This window comes from Nerophis lumbriciformis, linkage group LG24 (assembly GCF_033978685.3).
Source record: "Nerophis lumbriciformis linkage group LG24, RoL_Nlum_v2.1, whole genome shotgun sequence".
In the NCBI taxonomy this organism is placed as follows: domain Eukaryota; kingdom Metazoa; phylum Chordata; class Actinopteri; order Syngnathiformes; family Syngnathidae; genus Nerophis; species Nerophis lumbriciformis.
The window spans coordinates 9,632,284-9,656,080 of NC_084571.2; the positions used below are offsets into that span (position 1 = coordinate 9,632,284).

The window sequence follows — 23,797 nt, forward strand, 5'->3', positions numbered from 1 at the left end:
CGCAGACAAACTATTTATAGCGGCGCCGTGATCACTAGCTTGTTGGCCACTGTTGACGTCACCCAATGGTGAGCTGCTTCCTCGCCTCGGTCATAAATCATGCCTCTCACCTGAATTGTAGAAGGATGAGGATGTATTCCGACAAGTTGGTACACACAGTCAATTTAGACATGGCGAGAAAGACCAGAAAAGACGCTTGGTTCCACCCCCCTTTTCCTCACGAATATTGTGAGTCATTTTTCATCTAAACGGGAAAATAACAAGTTTCTATCAGTCGGCATCCTAACGACAGCAGACATTGAACAGTAAGTGATGTTTGTTGGCTCTGATGAAGTCTGCAGTGAACAGTGATATTGTCAAAGAAAAAATGCTAAAGTCGTGTTGCGTTTTTTAAATTAATGCGCCGTGTTTGCTTAAAATGAGCTAAATACGTAAATATGACAGATTTTTATAAAATGTGCCTGTTAATACATTACATAAACTTACAGCTTGTATATACAACCTTAATGGAGGTGTGTTAAGGGCTTTGTAGGCTGAATAGAGCGACCCCATAGGATCTATTGTAAGCAGACTTTTGATCACATGTATTTATGAGTTAGAATGCATACAAAAAGAAAAACGTATGTTCTTGTGGATTGTAAATGATAGACAAAATCCCAGGGAAAAAAAGTGCTGTTCCAATTTAAGCACACTGCAGCTAGACCTGGATAACTAAACCAACCCCCACTCTCCAGTCACACGCAGGATTCTCACGGGAATGAGACCAAAGTTAATCCAGTTCTACTGTACAGTCAGTTGTCTGAAATACTTTTCTTACAAAATGTGTTCCTCCATTGCTAACAGCCGCTCACCTGCACCGCCAAGGTTGCGTCAGCATCAGCACAAAGAGGACGCACGCAGACCAGCGTCTCCACAACGGAGGGCAGACCCCCCGGAGCAAAGAGCACCTCGGGAGGTGAGGATCATGATGCCATGGCCGTTTATTATTATTATGATGATGATGATGATGATGATGATGCTGACTGCTTTTCTGTCTGCTGTGTCTTGTTAGAGGAGACAAGAGAAGGAGACAGGAAGGGAAAAAACCTCCACCACCAAAAGACGAGACTCCTCATCCTCGTCCTCGCCTTCACAGACGGACCGAAGCCGAGACGCGCAGAAGAGGAGACGCTCCATGAGCAAAGGGACTGAGAAGAGGAGAGTGAAGGAGGACCCGCGAAGAAGGTCAAGGAGCAAAGACGCAGAAATGCCGGGAAGTGCAGAAGGTGGAAAAGAGAGCAGGAGCAGAGACAAGAGGAGCGGAGCTCGGACGTCTCCCCCCCACAGGTTGAGACATGACTCCTCCTCTCCCTCTCCTCCTCCCAAGGTGGCCAGCAGGGGTGGTGGGAGTAGAGCACGCGAGGAGGACAGGAGCCTCAAGAAACATCAAGACACTAAGACGTCTCCCTGGCCGCCTCCTGACAGGACGAGAAGAGAAAGCAAGTCTCCTCCTCAGAGGACTAATGACAAGACCAGGCTTCAGCAGCCCCGCTTACGCTCACCCCCCAGGGAGGACGAGGACACAAGACGCGGGGCGGAAGACCGAGGGCGGGCCCTGCAAGGAGGCAGGAAGCCCGATGAAGCGGCAGGAAGTAGGAGCGACAGCAGGAGGACAGAAACACTAGAAGACAGGAAGAGGAAGCCGGCGGAGAAGAAAAGGGAGGAGAGCAGCGACAGTGACTCCTCCTCCTCTTCTTCCTCATCCTCATCTTCGTCTTCCTCCTCATCCTCGTCCTCTGAAGACGAGGCCAAAACCAAAACGACTTCCAGCAAAGACAAACGTGGCTCGTCTGCTGTCGGAGAGGCCGTTCAAAGGTACATCGCCAACGGACGCGTGGAAAGCGTCGCCTCCCCAACCAGACCCCAGAAACAGACGGAAGGCAATGAGCGACGCCCCCAACCAGCACCTGTGCCCGCCCCTCCAAACAAAGGCCAGCAGCGGTACAGTCCCAGTCCGCCGCCCTGCCCCCGCCTAGCTGGACTTGATAGGGTGAGGGGGTCAGAGGTCAGAGTCGACCAATCAAGACGCGCCACAAGGACCAGTCCTGCAACCAGGAGGTCACGCTCGCCCCCGTCCCGTGCCACCCCGCCCAAACAGTACCAGGACCCACTCCCCCGCCACAGGAGAACCAGTCCTCCTTCAGACTGGGACAGAGACCGCCAGAGGGACAGAGGACGTGAGCGTGCTGCCAGACGCAGCAGGTCCAGGAGCAGAAGCCCCATGAGGACTAACGGGTCCAGGTTTAGGAGTCCCATCAGGACCAGGAGTCCCATCAGGACCAGGAGTCCCATCAGGACCAGGAGTCCCATCAGGACCAGGAGCCCCATGAGGACCAACGGATCCAGGAACAGGAGTCCTAGGAGGCGTAGTGGATCTAGAACCCGGAGTCCGAAGAGGCGTAGCGGATCCAGGACCAGGGGCCCGAGGAGGCGTAGTGGATCCAGGACCAGGAGCCCAAGGAGGCGTAGTGGATCTAAAGCCAGAAGCCCGAGGAGGCGTAGTGGATCCAGGACCAGGAGCCCAAGGAGGAGCCCTGTTGTCAGGTAAGCAGCCTGGAATTTTTTTTAAACTCTGATGTACAGTACTTTACACACAGACTTCTGCTATGTCTAAAGTTGCACATTAGCACTTACACTCTGTCTTTCAAGTGCAAACAGTAAATGCATTCACACTGAAAAGTATGGGGAAGTTTGGAAATAATGACCATTTTTTGATGATTCAAAGTTGGACACCGTCCATGGAAATTAATATTAATAATAATAATAATAATACATTTTATTTATAAGGCGCCTTTCTGGGCACTCAAGGACACCGTACAAAATCACAACAATAAAATCAAATTGGATAAAAAAAACAACAACAACAAAGAGAAAAGAAAAGATGATTACAATGAATAAGCAGTCAGGAGTAGGTGTGTTTTGAGTCTTGATTTGAAGAGGGATATTGAATCTAAGTTGCGAAGGTCTGGTGGTAAAGAGTTCCAAAGATGTGGGGCAGAGCGGCTGAAAGCTCAGGCACCCATGGTGGACAGTTTAAATAAAGGGACAGTGAGATGGATGGATGAAGAGGATCTTAGGGAACGTGAGGGCGTGGCGACATGGATCAGGTCAGAGAGATATGATGGAGAGAGGTTATGGATGGCTTTGAAAGTAAGGATAATTATTTTAAAGTGGATGCGAGTTCGATGGATAGCCAGTGGAGTTGCTGCAGAACAGGGGTGATGTGCTGGATTGAAGGGGTTCTGGTGATTATCCGGGCTGCAGAGTTCTGCAGAAGCTGAAGTTTGTGAAGTGACTAATGGCAATATATGGTAATTCATGGGGAATTACAATAATGATATATTATTGGGCACTTGTCTATATGCTGCTGCATCTTTGTGGCAATTTTGACGTAGCTCTTTGCACAGTATTTGCAAATGTACACAGCCTTTCCGCCTACATTGGTTGGGGTGAAATGTCTCCACACATCATACGTGGCATTATTCTGTTTGCATTTATTTATTCTTGTAAAACACTAATGCAATGCCACACACAGATATAAATAGTCAGCTAAACAATTGGAGTAGTCTTTAAAAATATTTGACTGATGGACAATAGAAATAGGCTAGATCAGGGGTGCTCACACTTTTTCTGCAGGCGAGCTACTTTTCAATTGATCAAGTCGTGGGGATCTACCTCATTCATATATATAATTTATATTCACTGGCGCAGTGTGAGAGTGGCCGTACGCAACCCGAGGGTCCCTGGTTCAATCCCCACCTTGTACCAACCTCGTCATGTCCGTTGTGTCCTGAGCAAGACACTTCACCCTTGCTCCTGATGGGTGCTGGTTAGCGCCTTGCATGGCAGCTCCCTCCATCAGTGTGTTAATGTGTGTGTGAATGGGTAAATGTGGAAGTAGTGTCAAAGCGCTTTGAGTACCTTGAAGGTAGAAAAGCGCTATACAAGTACAACCCATATACAGGTAAAAGCCAGTAAATTAGAATATTTTGAAAAACTTGATTTATTTCAGTAATTGCATTCAAAAGGTGTAACTTGTACATTATATTTATTCATTGCACACAGACTGATGCATTCAAATGTTTATTTTATTTAATTTTGATGATTTGAAGTGGCAACAAATGAAAATCCAAAATTCCGTGTGTCACAAAATTAGAATATTACTTAAGGCTAATACAAAAAAGGGATTTTTAGAAATGTTGGCCAACTGAAAAGTATGAAAATGAAAAATATGAGCATGTACAATACTCAATACTTGGTTGGAGCTCCTTTTGCCTCAATTACTGCGTTAATGCGGCGTGGCATGGAGTCGATGAGTTTCTGGCACTGCTCAGGTGTTATGAGAGCCCAGGTTGCTCTGATAGTGGCCTTCAACTCTTCTGCGTTTTTGGGTCTGGCATTCTGCATCTTCCTTTTCACAATACCCCACAGATTTTCTATGGGGCTAAGGTCAGGGGAGTTGGCGGGCCAATTTAGAACAGAAATACCATGGTCCGTAAACCAGGCACGGGTAGATTTTGCGCTGTGTGCAGGCGCCAAGTCCTGTTGGAACTTGAAATCTCCATCTCCATAGAGCAGGTCAGCAGCAGGAAGCATGAAGTGCTCTAAAACTTGCTGGTAGACGGCTGCGTTGACCCTGGATCTCAGGAAACAGAGTGGACCGACACCAGCAGATGACATGGCACCCCAAACCATCACTGATGGTGGAAACTTTACACTAGACTTCAGGCAACGTGGATCCTGTGCCTCTCCTGTCTTCCTCCAGACTCTGGGACCTCGATTTCCAAAGGAAATGCAAAATTTGCATGGTTGGGTGATGGTTTGGGGTGCCATGTCATCTGCTGGTGTCGGTCCACTCTGTTTCCTGAGATCCAGGGTCAACGCAGCCGTCTACCAGCAAGTTTTAGAGCACTTCATGCTTCCTGCTGCTGACCTGCTCTATGGAGATGGAGATTTCAAGTTCCAACAGGACTTGGCGCCTGCACACAGCGCAAAATCTACCCGTGCCTGGTTTACGGACCATGGTATTTCTGTTCTAAATTGGCCCGCCAACTCCCCTGACCTTAGCCCCATAGAAAATCTGTGGGGTATTGTGAAAAGGAAGATGCAGAATGCCAGACCCAAAAACGCAGAAGAGTTGAAGGCCACTATCAGAGCAACCTGGGCTCTCATAACACCTGAGCAGTGCCAGAAACTCATCGACTCCATGCCACGCCGCATTAACGCAGTAATTGAGGCAAAAGGAGCTCCAACCAAGTATTGAGTATTGTACATGCTCATATTTTTCATTTTCATACTTTTCAGTTGGCCAACATTTCTAAAAATCCCTTTTTTGTATTAGCCTTAAGTAATATTCTAATTTTGTGACACACGGAATTTTGGATTTTCATTTGTTGCCACTACAAATCATCAAAATTAAATGAAATAAACATTTGAATGCATCAGTCTGTGTGCAATGAATAAATATAATGTACAAGTTACACCTTTTGAATGCAATTACTGAAATAAATCAAGTTTTTCAAAATATTCTAATTTACTGGCTTTTACCTGTATATGTCTGGGCCAATTGTCTATTGATCCAACGATAATGAACTCAATAACTTTGCTCTCACGTCCTTGGTTTTTTTCTTTGTCGCTTTCAATCAGCTTGCAAGAGGGTTCGCTCTGTGCATTGTTCTCAGCACCTGAGTTTGTTTAAAAGCAGAATTTAATGAATGGAGTGAACCCTCTTGTCAGCCATTAACCTTTGTTTCTGTGTCTCACTATAGCGACGAGCTATAGTGAGAAGCACCGCAAAGTTAACACATATTAGGAGGAAAAACAATGATTGCAAAACCAAATGTTTGGCGTGGAATTATTTCTGCTTCAAACGTGATCAACAAGAACCAGAAACACTGACGAACAAGTAAGTAATGTCCAAATTGTAGGAAAGTGATGGCAACAAAAAGATAAAACAAGCCACTCAACCCAGTTTTACTAACTAGGGAAAATACTAAATGTGTTTTTTTCAGGGCCGATATAGATACTGATTATTAGTAGTCAAGGAGGCCGATAACTGATATTTGGAGCCGATATTCATTTGCTGTCAAAGTTTATACGTCAGTAAACCGCTGGACAAAACTTGTAAGTTGTTTTTAACATTATTTTTTAGGAAACGTAGGACCAGTAGGTGGTAAGTTGCATATAACAATAATAATAATAAACACCTTAATGGTGGTAAGTTATATTTAATAACAATAACAAAGGCTTTGATGGTGGTAAGCTACCTTTAATAATATTAATAAACACATTTATAGTGGCAAGGTACATTTAATAATACTATCAATAAACACCTTGATGGTGGTAAGTTATATTTAATAACAATAACAAAGGCTTTGATGGTGGTAAGCTACCTTTAATAATATTAATAAACACATTTATAGTGGCAAGGTACATTTAATAATACTATCAATAAACACCTTGATGGTGGTGGTAAGTTATATTTAATAACAATAACAAAGGATTTGATGGTGGTAAGCTACCTTTAATAATATTAATAAACACATTTATAGTGGCAAGGTACATTTAATAATACTATCAATAAACACCTTGATGGTTGTAAGTTACAGTTAATAATAATATTAATAAACTCCTTGATGGTAGTAAGCTATATTTAATATAATGATAAACACCTTGATGATGGTAAGCTATATTTAATAATTATAATAAAGACATACGAGTACGCTACAGTTGAGAATACTAATATACCAATTGATGGTGGTAAGATACATTTAATAATAATAATAAACACAATGATGGTAAGATACATTTAATAGTAATAAACATGATGGTGGTAAGCTACATTCCAATATAATATTAATAAAAAGACATTGATGGTGGGAAGTTACATTTGATTATAATAATAATAATAACCACATTCATGATAAGAGATATGTGTATCCACAGCTGCTTAGAGGTAGGCTGAAAGAAACATGGCTGCCAATTTGCGCCTACAGCCTCTCCGGCCACCACCAAACATTATTCATATTCATACACCAAAGATTAATCATATTCATACACCAAACATTATTCATATTCATACACCAAACATTATTCATACACCAAACATTATTCATATTCATACACCAGTGTGAGCGGCGCTGGAGGCAAGGTGGGTGAAGTGTCTTACCAAAGGACACAACAGCAGTGGCTAAAATGGTGAAGGCTGGATTCGTACCAGGAACCTCTCAAGTTAGCCACAATATTTATTGATGTGCAGCTTTTGCTGGCAGAGAATTAGAGTCCATTTTATTTGTATTGTTTACTTATTAGGACAATTAAAAGTTCTTAATATTCTAATTTCAAATAAAACGTTTACTGCGTTTGAAAGAAAAACTAGCGTTACTATTATTGACATTAGTGCTTTATTTGGTGTGGGAATAATTCTGACAGTGTGGTTTATCTGCAATCATACTTGCATTATTATTATTATTATTATCATTAATAATACTATTACTGATATTGCTATTGACATTAGTGCTTTATTTAGTGTGAGAATAATGCTGACATTATCTGCCATCACATTACTATGATTATCATTATTATTAATATTGGTTTTGACATTAGTGCTTCATTGAGTGTGGGAATAATGCTGACATTGTGTTTTTCTGCAATAAATCTTGCATTATTTTGAATATTATTATAATTATTGAGATTGACATTAATGTTTCATTTAGTGTGAGAAAAATGCTGACAGTGTGGTTTATCTGCAATCATTTGTGGGAGAAAATGTAGTGTATCAAAGTTTCTGGTCCCAGACGTGCACATGACCCACCATCTTTGTTCCCTAGGTGCCGCCGCCCTCCTTCTCTGCCACGCAGAAGGTTGGACAGTCGTTCGCCATCACCTTCGCTGAAGAAGCCAATCAATCGCTCTCCTTCACCGATACAAAAGAATCAGAGTTATGGGCCTGCGTCCACAGAAAGAGACGTAAAGAGTCTGAGAGAGACGGACAAAGAGCGAGGGAGAGGGAAGGAACGCGTCGTCGTTAAAGACACTCGTCAACCCAGTAGATCTTCGTCCTCGTCTTCCTCGTCCTCTTCCAGCTCGTCCGCATCCTCATCATCATCCTCTTCCTCGTCCTCGTCCTCATCTGGACACAGCAGAGAGCGAAGTGCTGTGGCCAAAGACAAGAAGAACCAGCAGGATGACAAAAGTCGTGAAGACAAGATGCAGAAAAGTAGCTCCGCCTACTCGGCCGCTCCTTGCAAAGACTCAGCTGTGACCTCCATGTTGCCGCTTGGCAGCCAATCAGAGCGCAAGGAGTCCTCTCGCTCTCTGGACAGGAAGCCATCGCCACCTGAGGCCCGCCAGTCTCAGGAGGAAGTGCGACTTAAGCGTGTCGTCAACGGGAAGGAGGCCAAGACGGACAAGAAAGGAAGCAGCAGCTCCAGCTCATCTTCATCCTCGTCCTCCTCATCCTCGTCATCGTCCTCAGACAGCTCGGACTCTGAGGACCAACAAGCAAAAGGGTAAGCAGGAAACAGGAAGTGACAAGTGTATAGGGTAAGCAGGAAACAGGAAGTGACAAATGTATAGGGTAAGCAGGAAACAGGAAGTGACAAATGTATAGGGTAAGCAGGACACAGGAAGTGACAAATGTATAGGGTAAGCAGGAAACAGGAAGTGAAAAATGTATAGGGTAAGCAGGAAACAGGAAGTGACAAATTTATAGGGTAAGCAGGAAACAGGAAGTGAAAATGTATAGGGTAAGCAGGAAACAGGACGTGACAAATGTATAGGGTAAACAGGAAACAGGAAGTGACAAATGTATAGGGTAAACAGGAAACAGGAAGTGACATGTATAGGGTAAGCAGGAAACAGGAAGTGACAAATGTATAGGGTAAGCAGGACACAGGAAGTGACAACTGTATAGGGTAAGCAGGAAACAGGAAGTGAAAATGTATAGGGTAAGCAGGAAACAGGAAGTGACAAATGTATAGGGGAAACAGGAAGTGACAAATGTATAGGGTAAGCAGGAAGTGACAAATGTATAGGGTAAGCAGGAAACAGGAAGTGAAAATGTATAGGGTAAGCAGGAAACAGGAAGTGACAAATGTATAGGGTAAACAGGAAACAGGAAGTGACAAATGTATAGGGTAAACAGGAAACAGGAAGTGACAAATGTACAGGGTAAGCAGGAAACAGGAAGTGAAAAATGTATAGGGTAAGCAGGAAACCGGAAGTGACAAAGGTAACGGCCAAGCTGGAAACAGGAAGTGACAAAGGTAAAGGGTAAGCAGACAACCGGAAGTAACAAATGTAAGGGGTGAGCAAAATAACAAGTGACAAAGGTAAGGGGTAAGCCGTAAACAGGAAGTGACTAGGGAAAGAGGAAACAGGAAGTGACAAGCTGCTGGTTGTTTAATGTACATTTTTTTCTCCAGGAAAGAAAAAGCTGAGCGTTCACGCTCTTCATCAGGCGGTGATAAAAACGAGAAGAAAAGGTAAGAATGAACGGAAAATGTATATCTGGACTCACGCCACCATGTAATGTAATTCCTAATTATTAACAAAAAAAACTTTAACGAGCAGCATCACAAAAATTCACTCATCACTTGTCTGTGTTACATACAATTATGTCTGTAAACGCTTATTTTCAAAACAAAAGCACGCACATCTGTCAGGAAAAAAATGGTCCTACAGAACAGCAATCAATTTATGCAAAGTAATTTGGATTCTCAGTTGTGCAGCTGTCTTAAATGTAATACTTATGTGAGTACACTGCAAAAAGTAGTGCACTACTGTACATAATTATTACGGTCATCGGACTCTTACTGAAAATAAGGCTAACACACTTATGCACTCAAAAAAAACAAGTATAAGTACTGAACACACGCACTAACAACACATGTACACTAATAAAGTTAAAGTTAAAGTACCAATGATTGTCACACACACACTAGGTGTGGCAAAATTATTCTCTGCATTTGACCCATCACCCTTGATCACCCCCTGGGAGGTGAGGGGAGCAGTGGGCAGCAGCGGTGGCTGTGCCCGGGAATCATTTTGGTGATGAGACAGGAAGAGGAAGTCCTAAACAGGAAGTGTTGCCTGTGCACTTGGTGACAGCGCTCGTTGTTTTCCGACAGGCTGCCGGCAGACTCGCTGCGAGATTCGCGCTCGCTCAGCTACTCGCCGCCACGACACATGCGAGGAGACCACGCCTCCTCTCGCCGCAGGTCAGATGACAGTGTGCACCCACTCACCTGAGCATGAACTTTGACCTTTTAACACTTGTCTCCCCTCGCCGGCAGCAGACCGTCACCTGGCAGCACGTCCAGCAGCAGGCGGAAGTAATGAGAGCGTTTGAGTGGAGGTTCACGTGTGGGTCATGTGACTGTCATGTGACTTTGTTGTGTAGTGTAGATGTTCTTTCATGAAGTTTCCTCAGAAGAATAAAGATAATTGTACATTTTATTCTCAGGTCTCTTCAATGTCCACATTTAGCTTTAAATTTGTCTCATGGTGACGTCTTTAAAAAAATAAAATACACATTTGTAATAAAAACGTCAAAGAATTGAAATGGAAAGGTAAACACATGCAGACGTATGACGTCATTGTCAGATTGGGAACACTGAAGGCTTCACTGTCGACTTTGGCGCCTCCTAGTGGCCACAATACATGACTTTAGCTTCAGTGTGCTGGATGCTATTTGACGCGGATCTCGAAGCAAAGGCAGTTGCAGGACTCGCACTCAGGAGGCTGACACGTGCACGCGCAATCCCACCTGCCACACTGAGATGAAAGAAGCATGAAGACATGTTACACCTGGCTCGTGTCGCCACGTGTGCGCCACTCACGGAGGGGGAGGCGCACATGTCCCTCAGACAGGAGCGCAGCGAGGGGAGGCGACAGTCACATGACTGCGCCACGTTGAAGCAATGTTCCCACACGGACCAGCTTGGACAGCCACAGTCGCACGCCAGCGAATATCTCTCCTGCAACATGTTTGTTTCATTAACACCTCAATATTTGTTTCATTAACAGCCATGGTTGTTTGTTTCATTTCATTAACACCTCCATATGTGTTTCATTACCACCACCATGTTTGTTTCATTAGCACCGCCATGTTTGTTTGTTTAATTCAAACCGCCTCGTTTGTTTGTTTCATTAACACCGCCATGTTTGTTTGTTTCATTAACACCACCATGTTTGTTTGTTTCATTAACACCACCATGTTTGTTTGTTTCGTTAACACCGCCATGTTTGTTTGTTTTATTCAAACCGCCTTGTTTATTTCATTAACACCACCATGTTTGTTTGTTTCATTAACACCACCGTGTTTGTTGTTTCATTAACACGGCCATATTTGTTTCATTAACACCGCCATGTTTGTTTCATTAACACCACCATGTTTGTTTGTTTCATTAACACCACCATGTTTGTTTGTTTCATTAACACCACCATGTTTGTTTGTTTCATTAACACCGCCATGTTTGTTTGTTTCATTAACATCTCCATATTTGTTTCATTAAACACGCCATGTTTGTTTCATTAACAACGCCGCCATGTTTGATTGTTTCATAAACACCACCATGTTTGTTTCGTTAACACCGTCATTTTTGTTTGTTTCATAAACACCACCATGTTTGTTTGTTTCATTCAAACCGCCTTGTTTGTTTCATTAACACCGCCATATTTGTTTGTTTCATAATGCCGCCATGTTTGTTTGTTTCATTAACATCTCCATATTTGTTTCATTAAACACACCATGTTTGTTTCATTAACGACGCCGCCATGTTTGTTTGTTTCATTAACACCGCCATGTATGTTTGTTTCATTCAAACCGCCTTGTTTGTTTGTTTCATTAACACCGGCATATTTGTTTCATTAGCACTGCCCTGTTTGTTTGTTTCATTCAAACCGCCTTGTTTGTTTCATTAACACCACCATGTTTGTTTGTTTCATTAACACCACCATTTTTGTTTGTTTCATTAACGCCGCCATGTTTGTTTGTTTCATAATGCCGCCATGTTTGTTTGTTTCATTAACATCTCCATATTTGTTTCATTAAACTCGCCATGTTTGTTTCATTAACAACGCCGCCATGTTTGTTTGTTTCATTTACACCGCCTTGTTTGTTTGTTTCATTAACATCTCCATATTTGTTTCATTAAACACGCCATGTTTGTTTGTTTCATTTACACCGCCTTGTTTGTTTGTTTCATTAACATCTCCATATTTGTTTCATTAAACACGCCATGTTTGTTTCCTTAACGACGCCGCCATGTTTGTTTGTTTCATTAACACCGCCTTGTTTGTTTGTTTCATTAACACGCCATATTTGTTTCATTACCTCCGCCATGTTTGCTTGTTTCATTACCTACGCCATGTTTGTTTGTTTGTTTCATTAACACCGCCATGTTTGTGTTTCATAACGTCGCCATGTTTGTTTGTTTCATTAACACAGCCATGTATGTTTGTTTCATTCACACCGACATGTTTGTTTGTTTCATTCAAACCGCCTTGTTTGTTTGTTTCATTAACATGCCATATTTGTTTCATTAACACCGCCATGTTTGTTTCATTACCTCCGCCATGTTTGTTTGTTTCATTAACACCGCCATGTTTGTGTGTTTCATAACGTCACCATGTTTGTTTGTTTCATTAACACCGCCATGTTTGTGTGTTTCATAACGTCGCCATGTTTGTTTGTTTCATTAACACAGCCATGTATGTTTGTTTCATTCACACCGCCTTGTTTGTTTTTTTCATTAACACCGCCATATTTGTTTGTTTCATTAACACCACCATGTTTGTTTGTTTCATTCACAGGCCATATATGTTTCATTAACACCACCATGTTTGTTTGTTTCATTAACACAGCCATGTATGTTTGTTTCATTCACACCGCCTTGTTTGTTTGTTTCATTAACACCGCCATATTTGTTTCATTAACAACGCCATGTTTGTTTGTTTCATTAACACCACCATGTTTGTTTGTTTCATTAACACCACCATGTTTGTTTCATAACGCCGCCATGTTTGTTTGTTTCATTAACATCTCCATATTTGTTTCATTAACACTGCCATGTTTGTTTGTTTCATAATGCCGCCATGTTTGTTTGTTTCATTAACATCTCCATATTTGTTTCATTAACACGCCGCCATGTTTGTTTGTTTCATAAACACCGCCATGTGTGTGTTTCATTACCTCCGCCATGTTTGTTTGTTTCATTAACACCGCCATGTTTGTTTCATAACGTCGCCATGTTGTTTGTTTCGTTACCACCGCCATCATGTTTGCTTGTTTCATAATGCCGCCATAACACCGCAATGTTTGTTAGTCTGTGAGGCCAACCTTGAGGCAGAATCGTATCCAGAGTGCCAGCGCCAAGACGAGCATGTAAATGGAGACGCCGATGAAGATGACAGCAGGCAGTGGGATGGACAGCCCCCAGGCAGGAAGGACCTAAAGATGACAAACTTCATGACACAATCATGGAGGCTCAGGTTGACTTTTACATCAGCAAACTTTGCTTACGCTCATTTTCAGCCAGCACAAACGTCACATCTCCTCCACGTCTGCAGGGAAACACACACACCTGTCAATTTTATTTCTACTTACTTTAGTTCAATAAACTAACCAAACTGTTGGAATAAGTTAACTAACCAGTTTATATTAGGTCGCCATTGTAAGCTAACTAACCGGTTTGTTTTAGATCACCATGCTACTAACCAGTTTGTGTAAGTTAACTAACCAGTTTGTATTAAGTCGCCATGGTACTAACCAGTTTTAGTAAGTTAACTAACCAATGTATATTAGGTTTTCATTGTAGGTTAACTAACTAGTTTGAATAAGTCAATTAACCAGTTTATATTATGTTGTCACAATAAGTTAACTTATTCAAAGTGGTTAGTGAAGTTAACTAACCAGTTCATATTACATTGTCATGGGAATGTAACTAACCAGTTGGAATAAGTTAACCAACCAGTTTATATCAAGTTAACTAACCAGCGTATATGAAGATGTCATGGTAAGTGAACAAACTAGTTTGATTGAGTAAACTAACCAGTTTATATTAAGTAGTCGTTGTAAGTTTACTAACCAGTTTGAATAAGTAACTAACCAGTATAACTGAAGTTATTGTGGTAAGTTAACTAACCAGTTTGAATAAGTTAATTGACCAGTTTATATTAAGTTGCCATGCTCATTTAACTAACTAGTTTGAATATGTTAACTAACCAATTTATTTTAAGCTGTCATAAGTTTACTAACCAGTTTGAATAAGTGAATTAACCACTTTATATTAAGTTGTCATGCTCATTTAACTAGTTTGTATAGGTTAACTAACCAGTTTATATTAAGCTGCCATGATCAATTTACTAACCAGTTTGACTAAGTAACTAACCAGTCTAAATGAAGTTATTGTGGTAAGTTAACTAACCAATATATATTAAGTTAAAGTTATATTGGTTGTCATGGTAAGTTAACTAACCAGTTTGAATATGTTAATCAACCAGTGAGTATTAGGTTGCCATAGTAAGTTAACTAACCAGTTAGAATAAGTGAACAAACCAGGTTATATCAAGTTGACTAACTAGGTTCTATTAGGTTTTCATGGTAAGTTAACTAACCAGTTTGAATACGTTGATTAACCAGTTTATATTAGGTTATCATAGTAAGTTAATTTACCAGTTTGAATAAGTTAACTAACCAGTTGTTTTCATGAATGTTCTTTGTTTTCATATATTATGTTAATTGCTGTTAATGTTCATGGATGATGGTCATTGTTTTCATAATGTTCATTTTCATAAATAATGTTCATCGTTTTCATAAATTATGTTCATTGTTTTCATAAATTGTGTTCATCGTTTTCATAAATGAAAAACGATGTTCATCGTTTTCATGAATTATGTTCATCGTTTTCATAAATGATGTTATCGTTTCACATATGATGTTCATCGTTTACACAAATGACATTCATCGTTTTCGTAGTCAAGAGTGAGTATGGTCCAGTTTGAGGTTCTGAGGATTCCATCGTTGTTTGCCGGACTTCACCAGAACTAATCTGTTCGTTTGAAGGTTTTGAAGCACATCGCACTTATAAATTTCATTTCATGAATGATGGTCATCGTTTTCATAAATAATGTTCATTTTCATAAATAATGTTCATCGTTTTCATAAATGATGTTCATTGTTTTCATAAATTGTGTTCGTTTTCATAAGTGTTAATCGTTTTCATAAATGAAAAACGATGTTCATCGTTTTCATGAATTATGTTCATCGTTTTCAAGAATTATGTTCATAGTTTTCAAGAATTATGTTCATAGTTTTATAAATTATGTTCATCGTTTCATAAATGCTTGTTTTCATGAATGAAAAACGATGTTCATCGTTTTTATAAATGATGTTATCGTTTCATAAATGATGTTCATCGTTTACACAAACGATGTTCATCGTTTTCTTAATGATGTTATCGTTTCACAAATGACATTCATTGTTTTCGTAGTCAAGAGTGAGTATGGTCCAGTTTGGGGTTCTGAGGATTCCATCGTTGTTTGCCGGACTTTAGCAGAACTAATCCGTTCGTTTGAAGGTTTTGAAGCACATCGCACTTATAAATTTCATTTCATGAATGATGGTCATCGTTTTCATAAATAATGTTCATTTTCATAAAAATGTTCATCGTTTTCATAAATGATGTTCATTGTTTTCATAAATTGTGTTCATCGTTTTCATAAATAACGTTAATCGTTTTCATAAATGAAAAACGATGTTCATCGTTTTCAAGAATTATGTTCATCGTTTTCATAAATTATGTTCATTGCTTCATAAATGTTTGTTTTCATGAATGAAAAACGATGTTCTTCATTTTTATAAATGATATCGTTTCATAAATGATGTTCATCGTTTACACAAACGATGTTCATCGTTTTCATAAATGATGTTATCGTTTCACAAATGACATTCACCACTTTCGTAGTCAAGAGTGAGTATGGTGTAGTTTGAGGTTCTGATGATTCCATCGTTGTTTGCCGGGCTTTACCAGAACTAATCAGTTCGTTTGTAGGTTTTGAAGCACATCGCACTTATAAATTTCATTTCATGAATGATGGTCATCGTTTTCATTAATAATGTTCATGTTCATAAATAATGTTCATCGTTTTCATAAATGCTGTTCATTGTTTTCATAAATTGTGTTCATCGTTTTCATAAATAACTTTAGTCGTTTTCATAAATGGAAAAACGATGTTCATCGTTTTCATGAATTATGTTAATCGTTTTCATGAATTATGTTAATCGTTTTCAAGAATTATGTTCATCGTTTTCATAAATTATGTTCATTGTTTCATAAATGTTTGTTTTCATGAATGAAAACAAACATTCATCGTTTTTATAAATGATGTTATCGTTTCATAAATGATGTTCATCGTTTACACAAACGATGTTCATCGTTTTCATAAATGATGTTATCGTTTCACAAATGACATTCATCGTTTTCGTAGTCAAATCAAATCAACTTTATTTATAGAGCACATTTAAAATTTACCACAGGGGTAGCCAAAGTGCTGTACAATGAGCAGGTTAAAAGATAAAACGAGTACCGAGCAAACACAACACAACACAAACAGAACACGATAGAAAATAAATAATTAAAATAGAATTAATAAAAACATAAAAACATAAAAACAGGATCACAGCAGGTGTATTATGGGGCGCCATTGCAGGATGGATATCACTCAGTGTTAAAAGCCATGGAATAAAAGTATGTTTTTAAGAGAGATTTAAAAACAGGAAGAGAGGAGGCTTGTCTAACACTCAGGGGTAGGTCGTTCCAGAGCTTGGGAGCAGCAACGGCGAAAGCTCTGTCACCTCTAAGCTTCAGCCTTGTGTCAGGGACCGTCAACAGCAGCTGATCGGCTGATCTTAAGGATCGGGTGGGGCAGTAAGGCTGAAGGAGGTCGGAGAGATAGGTTGGCGCGAGGTTGTTTAGACATTTAAAAACAAATAAAAGGAGTTTAAAATGTATTCGGTAACGCACAGGGAGCCAGTGAAGGGACGCAAAATAGGGGTGATGTGCTCACGTCTGCGGGTCTGTGTTAACAGACGAGCAGCAGAGTCCTGCACGAGCTGCAGGCGGGCGAGGGAGGCCTGGCTAACGCCAACATACAGGGCATTGCAATAATCAAGACGAGTCGAGATAAAAGCGTGGATTAATTTCTCAAGATCATGTCTTGACAGAAGCGGTTTCACTTTCGCTATTTGGCGTAATTGATAAAAGCTTTTTTGAACGACGCTGCTGATTTGTTTTTCGAATTTAAAATCTGAGTCAAACTTTACCCCCAGGTTTGTGACAGAGTCGCTGAGATACGGGGTCAGAGTGCCGAGGTCAACGTTGGGGGAGGGAGAGCGACTTGGACCGAACAACATAACTTCTGTTTTATCTTCATTTAGGCTCAGGAAGTTAGCTGAAAGCCAGACTTTGATGTCGTGCAGGCAGTCAATAAGACGTTGAACCGTGTTATTTTGTGCCATGGGAAAATAAATCTGGCAATCATCGGCATAAAAATGAAATGCAATACTGTACTTCCTAAAAATAGAACCAAGGGGGAGAAGGTAAAGCGCAAATAAAATTGGGGCAAGGATTGAGCCCTGGGGGACCCCATGTGGTAAAGGAGCTGTGGACGACATAAAACTGTCTACTTTTACACAAAAACTCCTGTCGGTTAGGTACGACCGGAACCAGTTGAGGGCGGCGCCCTTAATGCCCACACAGTTCTCAAGACGAGTGATTAAGGTGGCGTGGTCGACGGTGTCGAACGCAGCAGACAGATCTAAAAGCACCAGGACAACATATTTACCAGTCAAGAGTGAGTATGGTCCAGTTTGGGGTTCTGAGGATTCCATCGTTGTTTGCCGGACTTTACCAGAACTAATCAGTTCGTTTGAAGGTTTTGAAGCACATTGCACTTATAAATTCCATTAGAAGGCAGTAAATATAAATATGGATATAAATGTATGATCTCAAAAAGGTTTATTATGTTTGCTCCTCAATATACTTGTCAATGTTCAAGTCCGAGAAAGATTTTCGGTACAATGGTTGGAATGTTTACCTTATAGCCTACCTAATTCCAAGTTTAAAAAAAATAAAAATAAAAATCCATCCCTTGCACCGAAAATCTGTATGACGGGTTGCAGCTGAGATAGGCTCTAGCACCCCCCGCGACCCAGAATGGGACAAGTGGTAGGAAATGGATGGGTTGAGGGAAACAAATCTCAGACAGGTAAATGTAGCACACCCCCTGTAGAACTGCGCTCACCTGGTATTGCAGGTTATGTGGGAAAGGCGACAAAGCACACAGGAAATAAGACGCTAGTCCGTGTCGTTGTTGTGTGGCGGGAAACATTGACGTGAAACTTTAAAAGAAAGAAGAAAAGTCAATCATCGTCATTTCAACGCGAAGCAGCTAGCTTGTTACGTTAGCCTGCTCGTCACATTTCACGGCCACAAATCATCTCACTGCTCGGTGCTCTTCCGGACGGGATTGAAAGATTAATCTAAAACGAGCCAACGAGACCACGTCTGTTTAATTTCACGTAAAAAAAACAACTAAAAATGCATCGTAACAAGAAGAAGAAGCTCGCGTTTTGGCCGCCACAAAACAATATGGCGGCAGGAGTGTTGTCATAGAGACGGACGGGTCACGAGAAGGCTCAAAACACATCTATTCGAAAGCATTTTGAACTAATTGATCTGAAGATTTCCGTCAGCTAAACAATTTGTTTCAGAATCTATGACGAAATGAACTGAATAAAGAAATTAAATATTTCATATTGTCTTGTAGACCAGTGGTCCCCAACCACCGCGAACCGATTGGTACCGGCCGCACAAGAAAAAAAAGGGGAAAAAAAAAAGTTTTTTTTTTTAAATTAAATCAACATACCCCCCCCCCCCCGTTGTAGACCATTGGTCTCCAACCACCGGTCCGTGACGCATTTCCTACCGGGCCGCACAGAAACAATTAATTAATAAAGTAACGCATTTTCTCACACTTAACTTTCTCCTGTCCCACTAAACACACCAATAAGCTTGTTAAGAGATGTATATTACAACTCTTTTGTTATAGTACATGGGACAGTGCACATTAATGGACATGTAAAATGTTAATGTGCCAGATTGTAGGCAAATGTTTCATGCTCATTTATTGGCTGAATCTATCCGCCACATGTAGAAAGTCGGTCCGTGGAAATAATGCATCCATTAAACCGGTCCCTGGGAGAAATAAAGTTGGGGAACCCTGTTGTAGACCATAGGGGAAAGTTAATTGATATATTTTAGCTGCGTGTGTGATCGTCATGTTAACACTTAACTGTGGCCATTTTTACACTGTTTTAGTAAACTAAACTGTAGAAATGTAATAAACATTGTTGGAGGTTATTTCTAATATTTTGCCCAAAAGGAGTTGGAGGAGTTCAAGTACCTAGGAATCTTGTTCACGAGTGAGGGAAGAGTGGATCGGTGCAGCGTCTTCAGTAATGTGGACGCTGTATCGATCTGTTGTGGTGAAGAAGGAGCTGAGCCGGAAGGCAAAGCTCTCAATTTACCGGTCGATCTACGTTCCCATCCTCACCTATGGTCATGAGCTTTGGGTCATAACCGAAAGGACAAGATCACGGGTACAAGCGGCCGAAGTGAGTTTCCTCCGCCGGGTGGTGGGGCTCTCCCTTAGAGATAGGGTGAGAAGCTCTGTCATCCGGGAGGAGCTCATAGAAAACCCGCTGCTCCTCCACATCGAGAGGAGCCAGATAATGTGGTTCGGGCATCTGGTCAGGATGCCACCCAAACGCCTCCTTAGGGAGGTGTTTCGGGCACGTCCGACCAGTAAGAGGCCACAGGTAAGACCCAGGACATGTTGGCAAGATTGTCTCCCGGCTGGCCTGGAAACGCCTTGGGATCCCCCGGGAAGAGCTGGACGAAGTGGCTGGGGAGAGGAAAGTCTGGGCATCCCTGCTTAGGCTGCTGTCCCCGCGACCCAACCTCAAATAAGCGGAAGAAAATGCACCAATTTTCATCTTTAAAAATATAAGATGTGGTTTGTTTTTTCATTAAATCCAGGCTATGATAGTTGAACACAGACATTAAGTAATTGATCAGAAACCACTGGTATTTAAGTATTTATTTTAATGTATCAACCTGACAAGCACCTGTTAGTGTCACAAGAGTCAATATAACTTGGGACAGATTCTACTAAGGAATGAGGACTAGTTTCAGTAAAGTACTAGAACTGAAGTATTTGCAAATACTAGTATTTCACTGCCTGCATGTTAAATGATTCTTAAAGTTAAAGTACCAATGATTGTCACACACACACACGGTGTGGTGAAATTTGTCCTCTGCATTTGACCCCCCTTGTTCTCCCCCCTGGGAAGTGAGGGGAGCAGTGGGCAGCAGCAGTGCCACGCCCGAGAATAATTTCTGGTGATTAAACCCCCAATTCCAACCCTTCATGCTGAGTGCAAAGCAGGGAGGCAATGGGTCCCTTTTTTTTTTAATAGTATTTGGTATGACTCGGCCGGGGTTTTGAACTCACAACTTACCAATCTCAGGGCAGACACTCTAACAACTAGGCCAGAGTAGATTTTGGCTGCTAATCAAGCTTACTCTCTTAGGAGGAAAACATGTGGTACCAATATTAATTATCACCCAAAGAAATGTCACCTTTGACTGAAATATTTGCTAAAAGCTTTTAAAAACAAATGTCAAAATGTCTACATGTCATTGGGACTTTTCCCAACACGGACCATCCTGCCCCCAGAACACCACTCAAAGGCAGATGGAGACTCATCGTTTTATTGAAACACCTTCAAGTACAAAACAAAAAAAGTTACGAGTAGTGCCTTTTATCGAGGCAGAGACCTAAAAAGGAACAAAATAAAAGCAACAAGGAAGGAGGAAATATGTAGACGTCATCACCATTCATCCCTGATGTCACACTGAACCATGGTGTGTCTACGCCAGATCACGTCTGCCCCCTGGTGGTAAGGGGTGGCAGTGGTGTTACAGAGTCCCATGTTAGAGGTCGAGGTTCCCCTTAGCTAGCAGGAGATGGTGGGCAGCATGGCAGGAGGGGGCCTGGGGGAAGGAAGAGCAACAGCAGCACATAGAGGGATGGGGGAGGGGAGTGATGGTCTTCCAGGTGCAGGGGCTGCCGCTCGCCTCTAGAAGCCGTGGACTTTGAGCTGCTCTTCCTTTGCCAAGTCAATCTGCACAGAAAGAAACATGATCAGACTCTATGGCTACAATCGTAGACCCATACTGACACCGATGAGCCCACCTCAACAAGGAACTGGCAGATATTCTTGCGCTGGTCTCCCTGAAGTTGGATCACTTCACCATACTCTGGGTGCTCGATCACTGTCCCATTGCAGGCAAACTTCTATGGGTGACAAAAACAAAGTCATGAAACGGCAACACAACCAAACGAGGCGCGTGAACGGACCTTTTTGAAGGCTTTGACTAGCTTCTTCTTATCATAGTCCGCGGCGATGCCCTGGACAGTTGTGAGGGTCTTTCTGCCGTTCCGCTGTTGAATTCTTATGTGGATGGAGTCCTCTGTCCCAGCTGGGATGCGGTCATCACCCTTAGTTGCATCAGCAAAGGGGTCTACAAAGACAGTGACAGAACTTAGCTGCACCATTATATTTATAAATATATTAATTTGGAGCAAAAGGTCAGAGGTGCCAACTTGGACTTTATCACTAAATCCGGCAACTTTTGTGTAAACAGATTACAAGCGACAAATCTAGCAACTCATTTCGATGTTATTGTGAGGCTTTCCTAGTGCCTTCGAACCTTTTATTGTGTCTTTGAGACTGAAGTGCAGTTTGCAGTGTAAAAAACTCAATGCAGAAAAAAATTCAGTGCGGAAATATTCATTGCTTCAAAACTTAAGGCGTGTACAGTCACATGACCCAAACTTGACACTTAATTGGGTGCTTCGGCGACAGGACTGATTGCGTGAGTGTGTGTGTTCAAATTAAAATGAAAAAAAATCTGTCTTAAAAAAATCGATCCCCATATTACACACACCAAAAACATCCAGAGCAATAATTTATGCAAATAAGGCAATGACGTCTTCTGGCGACTTCTGTGACAGCCAATAGCTACTTTCCTTACTAAGGAGTTGACAACATTGCGCATGCGCATTCACTAGATGTGCTACAAAACAGCTTACTCAAGAGTAGCTAGCGTTCTGGCCAGTAGCCACCGAATACTTTCACTATCGACGAGCGGCAGCATTGACAGACATGTTGTAATGTTCTGTTAATATACCGCGAGTAAACTTCCAACCAAGCTAAAACTGGGTGAATAAAACCTCGCCGTGAATAACAAACCTACGAGCCGCTAGCTTCCTAAAGGCCTAATGGCGGCCTCATGAGCCTAGCTAGGTTTGGCCGGCTACCCTGGAAAATCAGCCCTTGGCATCACCCTTTCTGCCCATAAACAGTATTCACCATTTCAGACGGTATAATGCTGATATTATAACTGGCAAGGAAAAAAACTAACATCGGCTGATTAAACGTTAGCATTAGCTCTGCGAGCTATCGCCCTTCCCCCACCCCTCGCGCACAAACAGTCAAATACTCACCAAAAGTTTGGAGGTTCTGAATAGCGGACATACGATAAGATTTGCTTTCCTTTCGGATAGTAACTTGGTTAGCGAGCTGTTTGTCGGCTAACTTAGACTTCTTTGTGCTCGAGTTAGGGGTTTAGACGGGACGACGTTCAGCGGCTCCGGCAAGCTCTCTCAAAATGGCGACCGTAGATGGCGATGACAAGAAAACAAGGCTTTATAGCCCCGCCTACCGTTACGTCACCACACCCCTGACGTCACGTGGTGCGTGACTCATCAGTGCTTTGCTCTGTGAAACAGTAAACAACTTCTAGTATGTATATTATTACATCAATCATACATATGCATACATGCACTTTATTTATAAATAATCATTCAACATTCATCACTATCGTTACCACGGAGCAGATCTCCACTCAGTGTGCTCATTGTCTTCATGCTATTTTGTGCATGAAATACACGCATCGTGTCGAATTTGAACACTTATACAAATAATAAAATAGTTATAAGCAGGTATTATACAAATACATGTATACCATTAGGACATCTGATAAATATGTAGTAGTTTATTAATCTGGTTAAATATATTTCAGAAGAAAAAGTGTTTGAACCATACTGACTTTAGGATATGAAAAGTACAGACTTTTAAGGTTGTTTTATTGATCCTGAAAAAAACAATTAAATAAAGGTTATAAATTATTTTTTATTTGATTTAAGGAAATATGTATTTGATTAATGTACCAATCAGCAAGCATATTGACCTCCCATTGCAGTGATTTGTACATTTACTTATTTATGTAAACACATATGAGTACCATACCTTAAAGAAAGTGCTACGTGAATCTGAACTTACTAAGTGGAAATTAATAATACACTCCTTGGTGTTCTTGACGTTTGTGGCTTTTGGGACTGCGCAGCAAGGGGTGGTGCAACTTTTGGATCTGCCTCATGGGAGCCTTCTGGCCATGTTTGCACCGGACACCATGCTGCTGGCTCTGTGCCACACCGGAGTCCGCGTGAAGAAACCGGAGCTCGCGTTGAGCATGAATCGGACACTTCGGTCTCCCTAGACAGATTACAGCTCATCCGCACAGACTGGACATTAGCCGGGGGCTAGTGAGCTGCCTAGGACGGAGTC

General features: G+C 41.5%; 3 protein-coding genes across 4 annotated transcripts in view; 1 reads left to right on the plus strand and 2 right to left on the minus strand.

Moving 5' to 3' along the window:
• srrm2 (serine/arginine repetitive matrix 2) overlaps positions 1–10,497 on the plus strand; it is a 27,847-nt gene extending 17,350 nt beyond the window's left edge. Inside the window, exons 9-14 of one of the 2 annotated variants that reach the window (XM_061981509.1) lie at positions 844–955; positions 1,052–2,583; positions 7,869–8,549; positions 9,465–9,524; positions 10,170–10,259; positions 10,335–10,497. In XM_061981509.1, the coding sequence (XP_061837493.1) occupies positions 844–955; positions 1,052–2,583; positions 7,869–8,549; positions 9,465–9,524; positions 10,170–10,259; positions 10,335–10,377 (2,518 nt within the window). In that variant the 3' untranslated portion in view covers positions 10,378–10,497. The remainder of the gene's footprint in view (positions 1–843; positions 956–1,051; positions 2,584–7,868; positions 8,550–9,464; positions 9,525–10,169; positions 10,260–10,334) is intronic. The other variant, XM_061981510.1, reaches the window with a different exon arrangement.
• LOC133620217 (uncharacterized) lies at positions 10,496–18,714 on the minus strand. Its single transcript, XM_061981511.2, has 5 exons — positions 18,346–18,714; positions 13,565–13,605; positions 13,382–13,492; positions 10,881–11,018; positions 10,496–10,815 (listed from the first exon to the last, which is right to left on the minus strand). The coding sequence occupies exons 2-5, from the start codon at positions 13,568–13,570 to the stop codon at positions 10,729–10,731; spliced, it is 342 nt and encodes a 113-aa protein (XP_061837495.1). The 5' UTR covers positions 13,571–13,605; positions 18,346–18,714; the 3' UTR covers positions 10,496–10,728.
• Positions 18,715–20,860: 2,146 nt separating this feature from the next.
• eif1 (eukaryotic translation initiation factor 1) lies at positions 20,861–22,867 on the minus strand. The gene is made up of 4 exons (XM_061981512.1): positions 22,675–22,867; positions 21,526–21,689; positions 21,361–21,462; positions 20,861–21,289 (listed from the first exon to the last, which is right to left on the minus strand). The coding sequence occupies exons 1-4, from the start codon at positions 22,703–22,705 to the stop codon at positions 21,245–21,247; spliced, it is 342 nt and encodes a 113-aa protein (XP_061837496.1). The 5' UTR covers positions 22,706–22,867; the 3' UTR covers positions 20,861–21,244.
• Positions 22,868–23,797: the final 930 nt, after the last annotated feature.

Coding starts and splice junctions, on each gene's coding strand:
- LOC133620217 (XM_061981511.2), bottom strand. Junction 11,019..13,381: donor GGATACGATTCTGCCTCAAG/GTTGGCCTCACA, acceptor AACATGTTGCAG/GAGAGATATTCGCTGGCGTG. Junction 10,816..10,880: donor ACATGTGCGCCTCCCCCTCC/GTGAGTGGCGCA, acceptor CTTTCATCTCAG/TGTGGCAGGTGGGATTGCGC.
- eif1 (XM_061981512.1), bottom strand. CDS start 22,705: ATGTCCGCTATTCAGAACCTCCAAACTTTTG. Junction 21,690..22,674: donor TCAGAACCTCCAAACTTTTG/GTGAGTATTTGA, acceptor CTGTCTTTGTAG/ACCCCTTTGCTGATGCAACT. Junction 21,290..21,360: donor TCTGCCAGTTCCTTGTTGAG/GTGGGCTCATCG, acceptor CTTTCTGTGCAG/ATTGACTTGGCAAAGGAAGA.